Below are 22,276 nucleotides of genomic sequence, written 5' to 3'. Positions count from 1 at the left end.
TATCAGAATAGCTACTCACATTGCTTAAGAATTTTTTAAATATGTGTTACCAAAAGGAATGTAGTTTTATACTATTCAATGTATATACCAAAGGTGTTTCAGCCTTGATTGAACTATTGTAGATTAGGAAAATTCCACTTACAGAAGTAGAATTCCTTACAGTTTGAATATTGGCCAAAATGATGAATTCAGTACAAGTTAACTTACAGTCCCCGTAGAAGCACTTTTTTCTTTAGCCATCTTAGAAGCTTTTCTCATTTTTTCAACTTTCATTTTAGCTTGCTTGGATCGACGACCTAGATGTCTAATTTGACTTTGCTGTTGGTAGGGCCGATACAAAGGTTGAATACTTGAGAAGGATGAAGGGCACCTAGAAAATATTTGTATTATAGACAGAAAAACTGCACAAAGTAAAATTTGAATGTAAAGAAAGTTCCAAATTTTACTAAAGCATCCTCTATCAATCAAAGACCTCAGTACTTGGAGCAATATTACACGTAAGTTTTTAGGCCAAAGTTATCATTTCTGCTTGGGTTACATAGCAGAGTTCTTTACTGCCACTTAAGAAGGTGTAGAGATGATGACATTAATGGCAATGATGATAAAAATGATAAGATGTGGCATCAATTTAAAATCAGTTTTCTTGGAAAATACTGTGTAGTAGCCATTTGAATCGTTTTTTTTTTAATTAATTAATTTATTTATTTTGAGGAAGATTAGCCCTGAGCTAACTGCTGCCAATCCTCCTCTTTTTGTTGAGGAAGACTGGCCCTGAGCTAACATCTGTACCCATCTTCCTCTACTTTCTATGTGGGACGCCTACCACAGCATGGCTTGCCAAGCGGTGCCATGTCTGCACCAGGATCCGAACCGGCAAACCCCGGGCCGTCGAAGCAGAACGTGCGAACTTAACCGCTGGGCCACTAGGCCGGCCCCAGAATCTTTTCTTTTTTAAGGTGTGCTTTTTGGTGAGGAAGATTGGCCCTGAGCTAACATCTGTTGCCAATCTTCCTCTTTTTTTGTCACCCCAAAGCCCCAGTACATGGTTGTATATCCTAATTATAAGTCCTTCTCGTTCTTCTATGTGCCATGCTGCCACAGCATGGCTTGATGAGCAGTGTGTAGGTCTGTGCCCAGGATCTGAACTGGTGAACCCTGAGCTGCCAAAGTGGAGTGCACAAACGTAACCACTTGGCCATGGGGCCGGCCCCCTGAATCTTTTTTTGTGTGTGTGAGGAAGACTGGCCCTGAGCTAACATCCATTGCTAATCCTCCTCTTTCTGCTTAAGGAAGATTGTCGCTGAGCTAACATCTGTGCTATCTTCCTCTATTTTGTGTGGGATGCTGCCACAGCACGGCTTGACAAGCAGTGCTAGATCTCCACCCAGGATCCAAACTTGCGAACCCCAGGCCACTGAAGTGGAGCATGAGAACTTAACTACTATGCCACTGGGCCAGCCCCAAATCTTTTTTTTAATACCATATACTAACCCAAAGAAGTATTAAATTTCATAATGGCTGAAAAAAACAAGCTGTTTTTATCCATGTTGGGATCACAACTGCCAGCATTGCCCTCACTCAGCCTGAGAGTGTTCTTGTGAAAACAAGAGCCCATGTGTGGGGAAGGTCTCAAGAATTAATATCTCCCCTCCTAAGCAACACTTAACCAATGACTGATGGGTGTTGATGTATAAATATCCCAACTCCCTTGCCCCTGCGGGATAACTTGAGCTGCATGTTCTACACTGGCTCAGACATTTCCAGGAGGAAATAAGCTCCAGTTACCCACAGTAGTAACCTGTTCATTAACACACACTGTTATGGCTGCCTACCTTTCCCTGTTTCACTTCTCCATCCCCTTTCATTAGTGGTTCCAGGAATCACCTCCCAAACAAACTACTCGTACTCAAATCCTTGCCTCAGGGTTTGCTTCTGGGAGATCCCAAACTAAGCTGAATTCAAAGAAGCCTTTAAAAAAGTACTTTTCCCTCTTCAATAGATTTAGAATTTGGCTACTTATTTGGCTTTTAAGTGACTCATTCTTGGATAAATAGTAGCATGAGTCCAAATAGCAGGGAGCCTAGGGTTATACATGATGGCAGAGAAAATTACATCATTCGTTTGACCTTGGTGGTAACAGTTTAAGTTCTATATTCAGTGCTTATACGGATGAGTTAGAGAAAATCTTTTTCATGATGACAGACTGCACCCTACACCAGGCCATCTGTCTGGCAAATGTATAGCCTCGATCATAAAATAAATGGACTAAATTATGTCAGTGGGTCAGCACCACTCATCTTTACTCTCAAAAAATACCCAGTATGTTTGCTTGACGGTGGATCATCAGTGTCTTCCTCAGGTACTAAAGGAGTATTTTTCATTTCAAAATATGACCATGTGAAAAGTGACTACCGATAGGTCCTCTTCAGTCTTATTATCTTTTTTTCTTGAGAAAAAAAAGCTTAATTTGTAAATAAGATAGGCTAGGTGAGACTTGATAATAGAAAGAAAAAAGGAAAATAATTGAAGCAGTCACATTCTGTCCATGTTGTTTCAGATCATAATACAGTCTATTTTGCTACAACATGTGTTTCTATAATGTGAATTGGCTCACATGCTGTTGGTAAAGAAGGGAATAATGTCACTGTAATTTACACGCAATTTATCCTCGGCAAGGGAAGCCAGAATAGCAAGAGTAGAATTATAACCTTCAGCAAGAAAAAGTCCTCAGCTCTGTGCGGCATGGGCAACAGGAACCCTTTTGGTTGTACTTATGAAAACAAAAATTAGCACCTGCACCCAGGGCTCTCTCTCCAGAGAGGCACCCCGTCCAACAATCCACCCATACTGTCCTCCACCTTACTCCTCGCCTTAGGTGGTTCTTGGTTCTTGTCAGGTCGTATTGCCTCTCATGTCCACTTAAAAGGCAACCACACTGGCCCAGGGCTCCACTTCCATCTGCACTGTCTCGGTGCCCACTATTTGCTCTAATTAAAGAGTTGCTAGCATTTCCACTCTATTGTTGCACATTTTTTACATTTGTTGTGGTGGCCTCCAGCCATCCTGAGCTGCCTGTCTGGTGATACAAGTTATCTCCCCAGGTACCAACTGTCCTTTCTGTTAGTGCTCTGTTTACAAAGTTGCCTAAGTTTTGAGTAATCTGCCCCAACCCTATTTTCCCCATATGCCCTATTATTATCTTTAGTGAGCTATTTGGCAGAATGTGAATATTTTCAGAAATGCCTCTAGTATTGTAACCCTGGTGAAAGATCACTTTTACCTAATTTCAGAAACAATCTGTAGCTGGTGCTGACGCATCTCTTCTGTTTGTGGTCTCTCTAACAGATGCTTCATTTCTTTTCGTAGACGGTTTGAGATTATTCCAGACTCTGCATAATCAACTATGTCATATATTATCATTGTCTTGGGAATGTTTTTGAGGTTTAATCTCCGCCAGTAGTTATTTCTGCCACCAAAAGATGCAGGGGTCTCATCCAGAAGACTGGAATACTATATGGAAAACATAATTAAGAATGACTGATTGTGGGTGCTCTAGAATGTTTTGAGACACATTTCCCAAGGTTCTACTTAAATGTCACTTCATTCAAAAAGTACTCCTTGATCCCATCTCTGAACTTTATCAGCATCTCTCTTCTATGACTCTTATTACTGACTACTCAGTGTTTAAGCTATCTGGAAGGCAAGATCCTTGTCACACAGTATCATGCACATAGTACCACAATCACTAAATATTTATTTAATGCACAAACATTTTAACGGCAAATATAACTCAGATAAATTAAACTCAGGATAAGCCTAAAAATCGAAAATAGTTATGTGATCTGCATACCTGCTAGTGCTTGCTCATGACATGCTTGGGCTGAGAGGACATTTGCACAAACCTTTTTAGAAATAATGAGTTCATCTCCGGTACTAAATGGTGAATTCCACTATTTTCATTTGGAGTATTTGTAGAAATCCCACTTTTCTTTTTTTTTTTTCTGCTTTATCTCCCCAAATCCCCCCCCGCTTCTCGGCGGCCCAGAGTTTCACCAGTTCAAATCCTGGGTGTGGACATGGCACTGCTCATCAAGCCATGCTGAGGTGGCATCCCACATGCCACAACTAGAAGGACCCACAACTAAAAATACACAACTATGTACCAGGGGGCTTTGAGAGAAAAAGGGAAAATAAAATCTTCCCCCAAAAAATCAAATTAGGAATTTAAAAATGAAATATATAATCAATTCAACCTTATAAATGTTCATTTATGATAGGAATATGGCAGGAGGAGCTACGATACTAGGAAATGGAATAGCAGCTAGGCATTTAGGGTATACCACACTCACACCCACACCCACACCCACCTCCACACCTTCACCCACACATACAGGCAGTCCTCCCTTTGTATCATTTAGGCATGCAGAAATTTCCATTAACACCATTTAATCAAATAAGCCAGTCCTCCAACAACACATTTCAAATTTCAGCTACCACAGTATACCTCAATAATTGCATAGGTACAAACTCTGCTGCCAGCTCTTCAGTCCATGGACCACTACATAAATAACAGATGTGCATGGTGATTAGTGACAAATCTTGTCACTTCTTTCAAAGTGTGTTGGTGATTGGTCACTGTGGATCTCTATTCACATACAGACAGCAGAGTACGTAGTTATGTTGCCTATTTGTCTCCCAGTGATAAACCCACGTGGCATTTTACAAAAATGGATAATCAAGAGAGGGAATAGGCCAACAAAGAAACAAAAAGTAGTAATTCTGGAAGTGAAATTCAAATAGAATCTAAATGGAGTTTTAGAAGAAATAAGGTGACCGTGGGGATGTTGACACTGCCATCATTCAAGAGATTGCAGATAGGCAGTTAGAGGAACTTGGTGAAGGCGAACTTATCAACAGAAATGAGGAAAGTGGCTGTGATGAAAAGGATGAAGCTGTCCCAGGGGAAGTGACGCTGGCAAAAAAAAAAACCCACTTCACATTAAAGGAACTCTGAGATATTTCACAACATTTAAAATGCAAAAGATCAAATGTTGGTGGATGATCCAAAGTTAGAAAGGAGTATGACAATTTGCCAAGGCATAGAGAAGATGCTCAGTCCATATTATAAGTTATATGAGAAGAAGGCAAGTACTATTTAAACTATTCTTGATGAACTGGCTTTTTTAACAGCTTTATTGAGATTCACATTCCATACAATTCACCCATATAAAGTGTACAATCCAATGGTTTTTAGTATATTCACAGTTGATAAATTTTTTACAAAAAAATAAAATACTTCAATTCTCAATGTTTCTAATATTTTAAATTATAGTGTACTAAATAAATGTTTTGCTTTTTTCCATTTTCCTATATATTTATAACAGGCAATAAAGAGAGTTTTTAAAGTTTTGATAAGATTTTTTTGGAAGATTAGCCCTGAGCTAACTGCTGCCAATCCTCCTCTTTTTGCCGAGGAAGACTGGCCCTGAGCTAACATCTGTACCCATCTTCCTCTACTTTCTATGTGGGACACCTACCACAGCACGGCTTGTCAAGCGGTGCTGTGTCCACACCTGGGATCCGAACCAGCGAACCCTGGGCTGCTGAAGCGGAACGTGCGAACTTAACCACTGTGCCACTGGGCCGGGCCCTTGACAAGATTTTTTAAAGGTCATGGAACAATCACAATTTTCTCCATTGATTATTAAGGTTGCTTTGCATGATTTCAGTTTGCATGGTCATTTTTATGACCCTGCACTACTGTGCAAAGTAAGGACTGCCTGTATATTTTATTTCCCAAGAGTGGAGTAGTAAAATGGATAAACATCTCAGAACTTTCAATGATCTGCTCTGCACTTATAGCTATGTGACCTTGGGCAAGTTTTAAAAAATCTCATTAAACTCCATTTTTCTCATTTTTTAAAACAGTCACATAATTTACAAACTTGAAGATTAAAAGAAGATAATATGCATACAAAAGAGCTAAAAACAGTGCTGTGTCCACAAAGGGCTCAATAAATGTCAGCAATCTTCATCTCTCTCTCTCTTCTAAAATGTCTATCTGGGGACTTCTTTCTATAACACCAATCCTTGGCATAGTCACAATCTGCAAGTATGCGACCCATGTCCTCAGCAAAGATAGCTGGCATCCCCAAGCTCTACTTATTTCCTAGATCAATTTCCTAATCTTCTAAGTTAAGGTTAAAAGAAAGAAAACACAATTGGGAGTCTCTAAGGCACTGCATTAATTTCATGTTTCACATTCAAGCAACTGAAGGAGCAGTTAAGGCCATACATTATTATTATGAGCTAGAATTTTGGGATCCCTTGTTTCTTTAGAACTTGTAAAATGGGGGTAAAAATAGTACCTACCTCTTAAGGCTGTTATGAAAATAAAAGGAGTTGGTATTACATCAGCATTTGCTATTATTATTATTCAGGTATCTATTTTAAGTTCCTTGATTTAGCACTGCTGTCTCACCAGGTATGCAAACCAGAAACCAAGAAGCCATGTTGGACACCTTCCTTTAGCCTACCTCCCTGTCATCAAGGCCCACTGCTTTTATTCTCTAATTATCTCTTGCATCTCCAGCCTCACAGCCCTAAATCAAGATACCAGCATCTCTCCTAAAATACTGCAGGAACCTCCAAACTGGGAGAAGGCTCTTACTGTCCTCTAATTCATTCTCTACATTGCAGCCAGATGTATCTTTTTTAGATTGGATCACCTCTTTTCTTGAAACACTGCACCAGCTTTTCGTTGCACACAGAATCAAGAAAAAAAAAAAGATACTTTACTATGGTTGAAAGCCCTGAATGATGACCTCTTACCAGCCTTGCAGCCTGACTGCATACCACACCCTCTGTGCTCTCTCTTCTCTAGCCCCACAGATCTGCTTTCAGGCTCTGCAGCTCCTCCTGCCACAGAGCCTTTGCCTGGGGTGCACCACCTGCTCAGCCCCAGACTCAGGCTGTGACACATTGTTGATTGCCTGCCCATCAACCATTTCCCACTTCTCCCTTGCTCATGGAGCCCAGATTTTTTTTGTTAGGTATGAAACAGCAATATGCTCCAGGAAGGAGGGCCCCAGCACATGAACCATAATTGTTCTAAGTCAATCATGGGAAATGATCTCATTTCCCTTTACCAGTGATTGGTTTAGGGGTGCATGTGATTCAGGTCTGACCAATGGGATCTAAGGGGAAGTCTGTTGGGGCTTCTGGGAAAGATTTTTCTTCTTGAAATAAAGAGAGAAAGATGCTAGGAGTCCCCTTATTCCTGCCTTTGAAAGTAGTTGAGAATGTGATAGTCATCTTGTTACCATGTAAAGGAAGCCAAGAGAACTGTATGTAGAGATGTCCTTCTTCTGATGTCCTTGAGCTGCTGCATTAGCTAACCCAGGACCCATCTATCCGGGGACTTCTTACATGGGACAATAAATGTCATTTATTGTTTAAGCCTCTTGTGGTTGGGAATATTCTGTTACTTATAGCAGAAAGTATCCAACCAAAAACAGAACCCTTCCTTATTAAATCAAATTCCCGTCATGCATTCTCCTAGCACCATGCATTTAGTTTTGATTTTTTGTTGAGATAAAATTCACATAATATAAAATTCACCATTTTAACCATTTTAAAGTGTACAATTCAGTGGTTCTTAGTAAATTCATACTATATATTACCACTATCTAATACCAAAACATTTCTATCACCCCAAAAAGAAACCTCACATTCCTTAGCTATCACTTTCCAGACACAAAAAGCCACATATTATATGATTCCATTAATATGAAATATGTAGAATAGGCAAATTTAGAGAGACAGAAAGCAGATTAGTGGTTGAAAGTGGGTGAAGTGATGAAGGAAGGGGGAATGACTGCTTAATGGATGTGAGGTTTCCTTTTAAAGGTGACAAAAAGGTTCTGGAACTAGATGGTGGTGATGTTTGCATAGCACTGTGAATGTACTTAATACCACTGAATTGTACACTTTAAAATGGTAAATTGTATATTGTATTGTACATAATAAAAAATATATGATTCTTTCTTCTTGGAGGATAAGGTCAGAAGGCTTTTGTTGTTGTTGTTTGTTTATTTTCAGCATCTAAATCTAAGTTCCTTACTTGCATGTAATCTTTCAGAGTAACAACATCTATTTCATCAGTTACTTTGAACTTCTGGAAAAGATGTTCATCTTCCATAATTTGATGATAAAATTTCTTTTTCCCCATTATTTTGCAAGCATCAACCACTGCCTATAAAGAGAACAGAAAATAGACTTTTAAAATAGTTGTAGAATAGCAATAATTATCAGCACACCCTTTATATATTTTTTCTGAAAAATATATCAAATATTGTTCCTTCTAGTGGCTTGCTATTCAATAAAAAGACTATATTTACAAAGAGAAAATTATATATGGATGTTTAAAACACTTAAAATTTGTTTTTCATAACCATATCTACATAGTTTTAAAATGTAGCTAGAGGAATAGCTGGGTCTACAATCCTCAGAGGACTATAGTTTTTTAAAAAATCTGTTTTTCCCCCTTAAAAAACATTCTTTTCCCTTAAAAAACAAAACAAACCTACAACGTCATTGGTGCTGTCAATGCAGAGAAAACTTAGCTGGTTATTAAATAGGTTGCCCTAGGAACTGCAATGAAAGGCATTCCTGGGGCCAGCTCTCTTTTATGTGTTAGTTAATACATCATCCCAAATGGAAACATGTATGTTTCAGATTGCTTTGACCTCCCTCTCCTTCAGACTTCATTCCAAGGAGCCAAAGAGTAGCAAACAAAGGGGTTTTTCTCTCTCCCAAATGTCAACATTTTGTACTCAAGGACAGCACTTGAGAGGGCAGAGATAGAAGAATCACAGAAAATAAGGAGGCTCAAATCCTGTCTGGCCCTATTTGCACCATACCCTTCCACATATACCTATCCTTGTACTAAGAGCTATACATAGACTGTGAGTAGAGACTTAAGTACTCCCCACCCTCCTTCCCACCCCCCATAAGTATGTGCTGACTCTTCTAACACGTATTTATATTACATATCTGTGCTTCTGGCCACAAAGGGTATGCTTATATGAAGGGAGACTGGCATAGATGAAAATTCAAATATCTTTGGATTTCTCTTTTGCTTTGTATCTCAGAATGTGATATCTGTGAAAGTCTGGGAACTCTGTGTTATAATGCTGATATAAGGCCATAGAGATAAAGTGGTTGAGATAGGATCGAAACTCGGAATCTCTGTTCTTTTTACTTAACACACAATATAACAGCGAGCCTTAATGTATTCTCTATTCCAATTCTCACTTTTGTTATCCACAATATTCTTTTTATTTATTTATTTTTCACTCAAAGCTTAGAACACAGACACATACGGAAAATGAAAGAAAATATTTAGATGGCTGTAGTTTTATTTCTAATGCACTAAATGGACGGGACAGAAACAGTTTACTAAAAATGTGAGGGAAACTTCCCTTAGGCAGATCATTTTTGTTTTACGTTTCATTTATTTTTCTATACACTATGCATCTAAAGAAAAGGCAGTATTGGCATGTATCTCCATTATGCTGTCTTGTAATTAATTTCCTGTGGGTTCTAATTAACCATCCCCACAGCGACACCAAAGGTAAAAGCAAATAGTTGTACACTGAACAGGTCTGAAACCATGGAACTTCTGCTTTGAGAATTTCTTTAGATATAACTATATTTTACTTTAGCTCAAGTTACTTAGAAAAGGTATTTCTGGTCAGTTCCTCTCCTACTCTACTCCACTAAGCACCACCAACAATCTCTCCAAGCCCCAGTTTCCTTATTTGTACAGCGCCTCAGCTGTGTGGCTCAGCTGTGTCAGGCCCCGCCCAGTCTCCCAGCCAAGAAAACCTCACGCCTGGCAGCACACAGCAGGCTTGCTGTCCACTTGTGACAGGGGTTTGAAAAAAGTTTGCCCTCCAATGTCCAAGATGTTCTTTCTCAGACATCTGCCGTGTATGGTCAGATTCAGGAAAGTTCTTCTGGATAGGAATGGGAAGAACAGGATGGGAAAGAACAGCCCAGCCCCAGGAGGAAGGGAAGGGCAAAAACCAGGCAAGGATTCCAGGAGAGCAGCCAATCAGACTAGAATTCAAGAGGCAGGTTCCATTCTTAGTGGGTGACTCAAAGGTTAAGAGGGAGGCATCTCTAAATTTGACACTTCCCCTGATACCCAGCATCACTGTGGCCCAGAAGACCCCACAGCCCTGCAGCTACTTGCTGGTCTGCATCCATACTTGGGCTTGTCAAGTTACTCTAATATCTCAAGTCACTTCCGTGCTCAGCCGGAAATTCTCACTCACAAAGGTAGTAATAACTGGTATCTCTGCATGGAACAGTTTCTTAGTTTGGAACAGTACAATTATACACGGGCTCAGAATTAACAAAACCACCATAACTGCTGGTGTGGTTTCAACTTCGAAATGTGCACAGTATGGCAGAAACATGGAGAAGTGTTTAAGTCTCAGTTCTGTCCCTGACAAGCCTCTCCAAGTTCCAGCTTCCTCATAGACAGAGGAAGAATAACATGTATCTCACCCGAGTTATCAGGGGGCTGTACAAGAGAATGCATTAGCGGGCTTCCTGACTCAGGAGTGGTTAAGAGCATGGGCTCTGGAGGCAGGCTCACCAGGTCTTGATGTCAGTTCCTTCACTTTCTAGTTGTGAGACCTTAGGCAAATTACTTAGTCTTTTTAAAATGAAGATAATAACAGAATTTACATTCTAGAGTTTATGAGAATTAAATGATAATGCACATAAAATGTTTAACGTTGTACTTGATAGTGCTCAGTAAGGGCCCCTATTACTAATAATAATGTTTTTCCTTTTTACATAAATGCCCAAACCTCGAAAAGAACAGAGATCTCCAATTTAAAATAACAGTTGCTGGAAGTTAATGTTTAAGAATTGCCAGTTACCCAGAGCTATTCCAGGCCATGGTGCGGGGGGGCACCTTTAGGACAGTCCTTGTCAAATTATATTGTATGTAGGATTGCCTGGGGATCCTGTTAAAATACAGATGCTGATTCCGTGGGTCTGGGATGGGGCCTGAGAGTCTGCATTTCTCAAAGCTCCAGGCAATGCCAGTGCTGCAAGTCTGCAGACCATACTTTGAGTAGCAAGGCTTTAGAATATTCTAAATATAGTTGGTGAACTAACTATAGTGACAACCCTCTGTAAATAAGCATTGCTCTGAAAATAGATCATCGAAGTAGGTAACTGAAACAGTATCTCTTTTTTGTACACATGGCTATCCAATTGTTCTAGCACCATTTGAACTGCCTTGGCACCTTTGATAGAAATCAATTGATCATCTACGTGTGGGTCTATTTCTGAATTCTCTAATCTATCTCCTTGATCTGCATGTCTATCTTTATGCCATCACTATACTGTTCGGATTACTGTAGTTTTTTAAGTCTTAAAGTCAGATAATGTAAATCTTCTAACTTTGTTCTTCTTCTCCAAAGTTGTTTAGGCTATTCTGCATTCTTTCACGTGTTTTTGCTTTTTGTTTTTTTGTGAATATATGAGGGATGCCATTGGAAAATGATAAGGAAATGAAACTAGAAATGGAAATAAGAATGAGGGGAAAGGTGGAACAACAACAACAAAATCTGTGAAACTCCCCTCCTTCATAAGTGAACTCAGATTAAACATCTGCATGGACTAAAACTGACTTCTTTCTTTCATATTAAGAAATAAGTAAACTTAGAAAAGTTGGATCAGTTTGCTAAAGACACAATTTCTACATTCAAAGAGCAAAGGAGTTGGGTAAACTTATAGTGAGAAAGATTCCACTTCTACAGGTTTTCTATCAACCACGAATCCAAGTGTTACCAGAGTTCGTTTTGAAGCTGAACTAAAGGGAAAAAAGAACCCTAAACTGCTCTCTCCAAGCTGGGTACATTCTGATCATTTCAAACCCCTTATAATGTTTAGTGAAAAAACTCAAGCTGAATAGTATGATCACATTTTTATAATAAGAACAAAAAAATTTAAAAATATATTTGTGTGTGTATTTTCATGGGGAAAAAATGAAAGATATACAGCAAACCATTCATGGTTATCACCCCATGAGAGTGAAAGTTACAGCACAGAGAAGAAAGGCATAAAGGCATATTTTCACTTTTAAAAAAATTTCCGTGCTATTTCCTTTTTTCTCAATAGTTACTTTGCAATTTAAGTAAAAATTTAAGTTGTTATACAGCATTCTAATGAGTTTTAATATACACACAGTGCGTTCCAGTCACAGCCTCTAAGGTTCTCATTTGCGCCAGCTTGGGGACTGCAGGGGCCTCCAGGAGTGAACCCGGGAGAATTTCAGTTCCTGGAAAAGCCCCATTACATAAGCTCAGAAAAGCAACAATTGATGATACTTTATAGGGACAACTACAAGCCTGTTCTGTAGATAAATGTGGCATGAATTTATCCCTTGAATGTAGGATAAATATCTACTTTTGCATTTGAAGTCATTCTGTATAAATGAACAAATAATGTTTCTGAAACACTATATTCCATATGACAACACACAGTTCGTTTGATACATTTCTGAAACGGAGTTAAATTCTCTCTGATATTGCCTGAGAACACAGAGAAAAGCCATCTTTTTTCCTTTTCTAATATTCTTCAGAGAATAAACGCTGCACATGCTGGATCTGATCGGAAACTGCCAGTCTGTGTGGTCTTCTATCCTGAATACATGCCATTACTTTTGATTTTAGATGGGCCATACTTTTCATGTAAAATACTTCCAGAAGGCTACAGGAAAATCATCTTTGATGTATGGTTTATAAAAAGCTAAATATGAGAATGTGCACTTTTTTTTACTCAATTATAGTCATTTGTATAAGGGTCAAAAGAGTAAAATCTATGCTGTAGATCCTTGCTAATAAAAGTGTGGTCCATGAACCAGCAGCAGCGGCAGCCGGGAGCTGGTCAGAAATGCAGAATCTCAGGCCCCACCCCAGATCTACTGAATCAGAAACGCATTTTCACAAGATCCTCATGTGATTCCTATGCTGTAGACACAATTATGGTAAATATTCATGATATTTAAAAGTATGAGAACTCATGTAAAAAAGGATAAATATTTTAAAAGTTCATTTCCAATAATCCAGCGCTCTTTTTCTAAATATGCTACCAGAATCAAAGAAAGAATGATAAAATGCCATTAAAATAAATAAAATTGTATCAAATGTTCTGCATAATTTAAAAGCCCTGACCAATCAGCCACTTTAGTCCATTATTAACAAATCAAAATTTTAATACAAAGAAAACTGATGGGTATTTTCTAGGGTCTTATACAAGTAACTCATTCCAAATATTTTTTAGCTAATACATGGAGACACTTTAAAACATGGTGCTTAAAAATAGTACTAGCCACCTTCTGGGCTGTTTAATGGTGAAATAACTTAGTCTGTATACTTTGAATGCAATTCAGATACTACATAGATGTTAAGAAGCTAAATTAACAAAAAATGTACATCATGAAATATCACCTCACTTGACGGCTTTAATAAATTTTTTCCACTGAAATACTTGTAACCATGGCCTTCAGTTTGAAGAAAAACTTTAAACACAATGAAAGGTGGAAAGGTTTCACCACTAAATCTGAAATAAAGACCAAAAATTAGTCATTTGGCATCAGATTTGGGACTCAGTTACTTCTTCCCCTTGTACTTAAGGTGGTTCACATAGTTTCTTGCACTCAGGGTAAAGGCTATGCCAGAGCATAGAATGAACTGGTAATGAAACGGATTACACAGGATGAAAGAGGCACATTGTGGTGTGTGTGCTCACAACTATTCTCAAGCATATGTCAGACCAGACACATCATGGAAGAAGAGAGCCACTCTCAAGTAAATTTTGGCCCAAGAGTCATGCCTCAGTTTCTTCACATAATAAACGTAAATAAGAACAATACATTTACTTTGTAATTATATCCTGAGAAGATATGAGGACTTAAGAAAATAAATTTCTAAGATTTCTTCATATTAACTAAGTACTGCTTGAAATAAATCAGCATAGAAACATTACCTGAATCTAACTTTACACTTCATGCTAGGATCTTTAACAAGCTCAGCCTCTAAGGGGCTCACTTTCTTCAGTATTTCATATGACACAAAATGCTCCTGAAACAGACGATGATACTATAAATGGAAAGTGGTACCCTGCCCAGACACAATTTACTGAAAATAACAGAGATGGCATGGTAAAGTGAAAAGTACACCAGACCTAGAGTTCTGAAGACCTGGGTTCTAGTCTTGGCTCCTCCACTTATCATCTGTGCAGCCTTGAGTCAGTTACTTCACCCTTTTAGCCTCCAAATTTGAGGATGTGCCCCTCCTTGAGATCCCAGGCACTGTTCTTTCCCTATGATAACACTTTTCACAATGTATTGTAATTAACTATAAACTCATCTGTGTCTCTTATTTGACTATAAGCTACATGAAGGTAGGTGCAAGTCTTTCTTCTTTACCACTGTATTCCTAGCATCTAGTACAGTGCCTGGAACACAGTAGGTGCTTAACAAGTGTTTGATGTTGAATGAATCATGTAAAATGAGGATGATAATATTACTAGCTTTTAAGCACCTTTTACATAACACATACTACGTTAGGTGCCTTATAAACATAACCTCATTTAATCCTTACGACTCAGCAATGTTACCCAAATATTATCATTCCCATTTTACTGAGCAGGCTGAGGCTCTGGGAGTGTTTGACACTTATCCAAAGGCATACAGGTAGTAAATGGGGAAGCGAGGATTCAAACTTAAATCTGTTTGACTCTAAAGCCCCTACTCCCCACCCCCATAGGATGACCCTGCCCAATCTTTATGCCTATGACAATCAAATAAAAATATATGCCAAAGGGCTTTCGAAATGACACAGCATTATTAATGTAAGGTAGTAACCTGAAGTGTTAGGATAACACATGAAAAAAAGAATCAATTTCCTTTTTTCTGTTACTAAAAGAGTCTAAAATTATGACAAAACCAGTATTATGATAATTAAATACAAATTCCATAAGTGAAGACAATGGATCCGAAATGTCATGAGTTTACCTGGGTGGGATTTCTCTGAGGTACTCAGCTTTACCGACATCAGAAATGGGTCTGCTGGTCAGATGGTGAAGAAGTGTACACATTGCTCGAACTTTGTGATTTTTTTCAGACCTGCTAAAACTCCCTTAATATGATTATTGCTAATTATAGACTACTGTAATCATGGGTGATTTTACTAGGAGAATATTTGGTACTATATGAAGGAAGGCTTAATACTCTGCCAAGGTTGCCAGAGTTGTTTTTTTGGAGAGTGGGGCCATATGCATCTTTTTTGTGTGTTTTTTTTACTCAGATAGGACCACATTATTCATACCATTCTGCACTTGCCTTTTTCACTAACGAATTATCTTAGCTATCTTTCTACTGCAGAATCCCATGCAGGGCTGCAAGGTTTAACACTATGAAAGCACTAACACTTATTTAACCAGCATCCTATCAATAGGCATTATGTAGTTTACTCTCTTTGTTGTTACAAACAATACTGCAATGAAATTGTACATATATTGTAGAATGGATTTCTAGAAGTGAAATTGCTGGGTAGAAGGTAAGGGTACTTTTAATTCAGAGATTTTTATTGTTGGAAGATCACTCTCTCACATCTTCAAATAAGAAATCAAATTTTTAAAAATATCATATTGGTTTCAGAAAAAGAAATTAGTCACCCATGTTAAGCATAAATCCAGAAATATTCATTTAAGGCTAACCAAAGAAGCAATCCCAGAACCCCATGCAATATTATTAGATTCAAATAGGAGAGATAAAAAGGTTATATATTCCATTTCTACTTAACAGACCTTTTAGCTTAACAAGTAATTGAATGTCAGAGAAAACAAAAAGGAAAATACATACCGCTGCACATATTGTGTGCTTTAGGAGTTGAAATATTGTTTTGTCCATGTGAGATAACCAAGCTCTCTGTATCTTTTGAGCTGAAATATTTTTTTTAATTCTGAGAGGAAAAAAAAGAGGCTGAGATTTATGAAATATTTTTTGTTTTCCTAAAATCTTGGGGAACTCTGAATATGCTTCCTCTTCCTGCACCTCCCCATCCCCCACCCTAAGACTGACCTAATGAGGAACATTTGGATGTGGTAATTGGAACTGGTCATTTGCAGAATCTAGTCAGAATGAGGATATGAAATACTTGATAATATTTCCCTTGAGATCAAAAAACAGTCCTGGCTGAAACTTTATCATCAAAAGGCATATATATTATAAGTAAAAAGTGTGAGGCGACAAACTTGTTTTCTAAAAACATCCATGACCTAAAATGATTCCATTATGGTTAGTTCTTAAAAACACTGTCCAACTAGTTCAAGTGCTATGAAAATAGAATGTGGAATAGTCAAAGTTACAGTAGGTCCAATTCTCTTCTAGGAGCAGATGACCACGTCCTAGAAAAAGAAACTCCTTTCTCTGATCTTTGCTTGAACCAGGTTTATCCCAGTCGCGTTAGAGAATTATTCAACTTTAAATCATGTCCCAGCACTGGCAGACTGTAGGGCTCTCCCTCTCTGAGATCACCCCACCTGGTCACTACCCCTCACAGGGCTATATGCAAAGAGAGGTAGGTACTCCTGTATAATGTCACCGTTCGTTGGTTGGTAAAATGCAGACTACAAGATGTTTGAGTAGAAAAGGTCTGAAGTATGGAAGCAAATCTTGGAATCCTAGTTGATGCCATTTATTAGCTGTTTAACCTTCTGCAAATCACTTACCTTCTTCCAGTTGCTGCTTCCTCATTTATAAAATGTAATAATAAGATTGCTTCACCAGGTTGTGCCAGGATCAAAGGGATGTGTGTTAACATGCTTTGTAAATTATGAAATACTATAATTATAATAATTATTATTCAATTCAAAAGTAATTTTAAAACACAAAAACCTCTAATTTACAGAACAAGAAGTGTTTGATGTTTGCTAGGTAGATACCGTTGGGAAGCTGTCAGGTTGTGGAAAATGATACAAGACGATAGATGGCTACTTACTGTTGTGTTGTCTTTGTCTTTATAACATTTGGCATATGTACTTTGCGGCCTTTTCCGGAACGTGGATTACCTGATTTTGAAACACCAGTAACTGACATCTTTGAGGAACGATTCATTTTCCGTACAATGAAGTACTCTGAAAGTACATAAATTAAGCATTTGAGGTCATAACCTGTATTATTACACCGGACGAGACTCAAGTGCCATTTGATTGTTGCGTTAATTCCAGAATCCCTTAAAAAGGAAGGCATTGTGGATCTCTTAATGTTGCTTACAGTTTACATTCTCCACATTGCAGCCGAAATTAACTTTTTAGAGCAATAATCCAACCTTATCACTCCCCAACTTAAAATCTTTCAAGGACACCTCATTTCCTCCAAAAAGAGGTCCAGACTCCTTAGAATGGCATTCAAGTCTTTTCACAATCTAGCTCCATTCTCTCTTTCAAATCTCAAAATACCAACTTTCATCAGCATTCCTCTCCATGCTCTGTGAGAACAAGAACTTCTTGCCAAAATCATTCAATGTTTTACAACTCTGTGCCGTTGATCATGCCATTTCCTCAACCTGGAATGACTTCTCTACCACTAGCAAAAATCAATTCATCCTTCAAGACCCCAGTTATCTGATGCCTCATCTCTGAAGTTTTCCACCTTCTCTTTTTTACAGACCTGCTCACTCCTGTCTCCAAGGTCCCATAATACTGTATACATTTTTCTTTTACAGTACTTGTCCTATTGTATCATATTTGTTTTCTTGGCTGTCACTGCAACAAGCTTGCTGAGGACAGGAGACATCTTGCTAAGTATGGAATCCCCAATGCCTAGCAGAGTGGAGGGTTTTTACATGCTTGCCTAAAAACTTTCCATTTGGTTTTATCATGGAATAGCTGTGAGACTTTGGGTAAGCCCCTTAACCTCTCAGTAGCTCAATAACCTCCTTGGCAAAGTGAGAGGGTATGTCCTTAATCTGATTCTACCTCTGACTTTCAATCCTTTGACACGTTACTCCAATTTGGATGCGGCTCCCAAATTCTTAGTCTCTGCTTAGTCTCCTCTACTAAACCAGAGGCTCCTTATCTTTTCTTTTGGTGCCATGGACCCCTACAGACAGACTCTTTCTAAGAACTATACTTTTTTAAATACTTAACACAAAATACATAGGATTACGAAGGACTCCAATTATATTGAAATCATTGTCAAAATATTTTCACAAACAAAATCACAGAAACGTGTCTTCTTTATGCACTAAGTAAAACGAGAGCTCTAATAACTACGGTACTTGTGAAGTGGTAGTGAGCAGAAAGGAAATTTCAAGAAATCTGCCATAACTGTAATGTGACAGGGAAATATCCGTGCTTTCTATGGATGACAAAGTCGCAGGTACTGCTGATACTACTGTGGTTTCTGCCTACACTACAGTTGAAAGAAATGCTAAAGTTCAGTTAGAGGTTAATGAAAATAAAGCTGCAATTTTTTCCCCCATCCAAGCTCACACACCCCTTGAATTAAGAACTCCTGCCTTAATTTATCACTATACTTCACACTTTTATATACATATGACATTCCATTACCAATGCAGAGCCTTCAGAGTCTACTCGATATTTCTCCTTAGGGATGGGGATGGCTTGGAATATACAATTCTCATGAGAAAAAGAAAAGCAGCCCTTAACACCTGGGAGCTGGCCTGGCACTCACAGCTGGGCTTTGGCGTTACCCAGCTTCCTAACAACACCCAATCCAGAGCAAAGCCCCCTTTCCTTGAATGCGCCCCCAAATCACCCAACAAAAGCCCAAATCCTATAATAAATCTTTGTAACACCCTCTTACTGAGATGCCCCACTGTTTCCCAAGGTGTGAGTTCTCCTCGCAGCAATGAGAAATAAACACAACTTGTTCAACTATAGATGTGTTCCTAGTGGTCCTTGGCTGGAGGTCAGTGACACACCATCACACAAACCCCCGAAATCTTCCGATGCCTGCCTGGATGGGTTTACACTTTTTATGGGGTTAGGACGTGAAACAGAGAATGAAATATGAAACACTCCCACTATGAGAGACTATCATCATTGTTTAGGCAAGATCGCAGGCTTTAAAGGCAAACTAGCTGGGTTTGGATCCTGGCTTCCCACTTTCCTTCTGTGTGGCCTTGTAAATTACTTCTCTGTGTCTCAGTTTCCTCTTCTATTAGATTGGGAATAATAATCGTACCCACCTACTCGGGTTGTCGGAAAGATTAGATGAATATGTTTAAGGAGCTTAGATAAGAGCTGGGCACATAGTAAACGCTGGGTTAGTGCTCGCTATTCTTGTTCACAAGCTAATTATTGTCATTATTACTTATTTCTACTAGTATTAAGGGACAAACATTTAATTCTCAGTGAGGGGCATACGCCTAATTATTTTAAAGAGAAAAAAGTCAGGGCCTTCCGAGGCTAAAGGACGTGACAAACTAGTTTAAATTTAAAACCTTAGAAACGTCCAGCCGACAGAAAAGAAAAAAAAAAATATATATATATGAAAACCTTTTGTGAGGTAAATCCAGGCCCCGAGGTCAGCGGCTTCCGGTAGCGAGGCTTTCGAGGCCGCCCGAGGCCCACCGAGCGCCCCCGCCCGGCGGCGCCAGCGCACAGAATTCCCAGCCCAACGCCGCCCGGCGCCCAATCGCCGCGTCGAAAGCCGATTCCCAGCGCTGCGCAGCGTCCGGCGCCTCCCTCCTCGCGCCCCCGCGTGCCGCCCACACGGAGCTGCTGCTTTCCCGCCGCCTAGCAACCGCCGGCGCAGGGGCGGAGCCTCCTGTAGGGCGGGGCTTGCGTTTTCTCGCCAGGGGCTTGGCGCTGTGCCGCTCAGCGACGCCGCTTCTAGCCCAGGCTTCCGAACTAAGCTTTCGCAGGATCGAATTGGCTGTACGACCAGCCGTCACCGGCACCGCGGGCCGCCTGCGGTGGAGGAATCAGGGCCCTACCCGGCCGCCGTATCCGCCTCTCTGTAGTGGGCGGGGCCGGGGCAGGGGTGACCCAGCCGGAACCGCCGCTGCCAGCAGCATGTTCAAGGTGAGAGCGTGGAACCGGGTCACCGCTGTCACCGCCCCCTCTCGGCCTCCCGGAGCCCTCCTAGAGCCCTCGTGGGCCTCTCTGGGGGTCAGGCCCGGTTCACCCCGAGGCTTTTCACGCCTTCGAGCCGGCTGCGTCCCAGTCCCACTGTTCATTCACTTGTCCGCTGGGAGCAAGCAGCTGCCGGGCGGAGGCGTGAAGCCCCGGGATGGGTGGGGGAGCTCTTTGGATCGTGCTCTTGTGAATAAAACACTTTGAAAAGTTAAAGTACCCCCCAAAGTCTCCACCCTGCCCCCGCCCCCCACCCCGGCTGGTGCCCTCTTGGGTTCGTGGGTAGGGTGAGGCCGCAGGGTTCGGCTTTCGTTGCCTGGCAGGGTCAGGTTTCAGAACCTGGCGTGTGAATGGGGGAGGGTCAGCTTTGGAGAAGCTGCTGCAGGATGTGGGGGAGGCTGGCCTGGGAATGGCTGGGTGAGGGGGGAAGCTGAAGCTTTGCCCCCCCACCAGTGAGCATTATTTAGTATGGACAAGTCGACCCTGTTTACTTTTATGAACTCATGTCCTTTGAAAGAAATCGGCTCTTACAGTGAAGACTTTGTACGAAAATCTGTGTTTAAACACGAAGCCATTATTCTACTACTTAAAAAAAATTTTCTATTATGAAAAACAAATCACAAGCTACCAGAAATTAGTCTACAAAATTGAGTCTTCAAGAAGCATAGCACCCATAAAATAATGCTAATGGAATTTCAAAATTGGTCTACTCATTTAAAAGTTTTATTGAGCTCCTGCAATGTGCTTTGGGCACATTAATACAGTCTGTAAAATCAGAACATGGATTGTCTTCCAATCTTGGCGTCGCCACTTTTTAGCTGTGTGACCTTGGGCAAGTCACTTAACTTCTCTGTGCCTGTTTTTCTATAGATGATATTGGGGGACTAGCATCTTTCTTTTAGGGTTGTTATAAGGAATAAATAAGTTAGTATGTGTAAAGCACTTGGAAGAGGCCCTGGCACATAGAAGTGCCGTCTAAGTATTTTATTTTGTTTCCAGGCAGCTCACAGTTTAGTCAGGATGACAGATCCCATAAGCAACTTGCATTCATTTGATAAATTTGTGTTGAACACCTGAGCTCAGCTCGGTTTTAGGGTTGAAACAACAACGGATATGCTATGATCAGCTTACATGGGTATCAACAATGTATGGTGTTAGTAAAAAAGAGAGCAGGCTCTCCTCTGCCTAACTAGGGGTTCTTAACCTGTGGTTCTCAGTCCCTCAGAGCGTCTAGATAGAATTCAGGGGGTTCCTGAGCTCTGATGGAGAAAAAAAACTTTGTTTTCAGTCTGCAACTGAAATTTAGCATTTCCTTCAGTTATAAATGTAAGTAACTATTTCAGTTATCTTGCTGGATAATGAACCATTGCAACTCAGTGCTTTAAAACAACATTGATTTATTATTTCTCACCATCTATGAGTTGGCTGGGCAGTTCTGTTGGCATCCCCCCAGGGCTGCATTTAACTGGTGGCTAGACTACAAGGTGGCGTAACTCCCATGTCTGGGAGCTTGGTGCCCCTCATTGTGCCTAACTTGGGTTTCCTCGCATGGTTACTGGGTTCCAAGAGGACCAGTCCCAATGCCTACTTATCTGCTTGCATCACATTTGCTGATGTCAAAACAAATCACATAGCCAAGCCCAGAGTCAGTATGGTGGGGGACTACATAAAAGCATGGATATGAGGAGGTGTGGTTCGTTGGGAGTGATTAATTTAATAAGCTACTACAGCAGCAAACTACAATAGTATTAGCAGTACCTGTCATCAGTAGAAGTCAGAGCACCAATGCATGTCACGGACATTTTCATATCACATTATGCTTGTTGCAGATCTCAGAATACCATTTATGCTCATCACTACTTCAAAATTACAGTAGTTCTAAGACACGGTTAGATCTTTTTATTTAATGAGCTAATAAGCACATATTACTGTATCAGACTTCGAGTTTTAAAAATATTTTTACAACTGTTGTAATGTAATTGGTATTTTATGCAATTAGAAGTATTATTTTGAGAAGGGGTCCACAGGGCTCACCAGGCCACCAAAGAGGTCTATGGCACAAAAAAGGCAAGGAACTCTTGGG

The 22,276-nt window shown here is 39.9% G+C and overlaps 2 protein-coding genes across 10 annotated transcripts in view; one reads left to right on the top strand and one right to left on the bottom strand.

Moving 5' to 3' along the window:
* The window catches only part of CXHXorf58 (chromosome X CXorf58 homolog), a 63,636-nt gene extending 43,888 nt beyond the window's left edge, over positions 1-19,748 (bottom strand). For 4 of the 7 annotated variants that reach the window (XM_070503059.1, XM_070503060.1, XM_070503061.1 and 1 more), the window contains exons 1-8: positions 19,615-19,748; positions 17,091-17,226; positions 15,953-16,052; positions 14,074-14,186; positions 13,536-13,647; positions 8,123-8,254; positions 3,281-3,510; positions 208-370 (exon numbers count right to left, since the gene is read on the bottom strand). In XM_070503059.1, the coding sequence (XP_070359160.1) occupies positions 208-370; positions 3,281-3,510; positions 8,123-8,254; positions 13,536-13,647; positions 14,074-14,186; positions 15,953-16,052; positions 17,091-17,206 (966 nt within the window). In that variant the 5' untranslated portion in view covers positions 17,207-17,226; positions 19,615-19,748. The remainder of the gene's footprint in view (positions 1-207; positions 371-3,280; positions 3,511-8,122; positions 8,255-13,535; positions 13,648-14,073; positions 14,187-15,952; positions 16,053-17,090; positions 17,227-19,614) is intronic. The other 3 variants (XM_014867887.3, XM_070503062.1, XM_014867888.3) reach the window with 3 other exon arrangements.
* APOO (apolipoprotein O) overlaps positions 19,638-22,276 on the top strand; it is a 68,060-nt gene continuing 65,421 nt past the window's right edge. For 2 of the 3 annotated variants that reach the window (XM_070503064.1, XM_070503063.1), the window contains exon 1: positions 19,758-20,142. In XM_070503064.1, coding sequence (XP_070359165.1) covers positions 20,134-20,142 — 9 coding nt within the window. In that variant the 5' untranslated portion in view covers positions 19,758-20,133. Of the gene's footprint in view, positions 20,143-22,276 lie in introns of all 3 variants that reach the window. The other variant, XM_014867889.3, reaches the window with a different exon arrangement.

The sequence above is a fragment of the Equus asinus genome, chromosome X (genome assembly GCF_041296235.1).
Source record: "Equus asinus isolate D_3611 breed Donkey chromosome X, EquAss-T2T_v2, whole genome shotgun sequence".
NCBI classification, from domain to species: domain Eukaryota; kingdom Metazoa; phylum Chordata; class Mammalia; order Perissodactyla; family Equidae; genus Equus; species Equus asinus.
The sequence above is the reverse complement of the archived record's forward strand: the minus strand, read 5'-3'. Positions and strand labels throughout refer to the sequence as shown.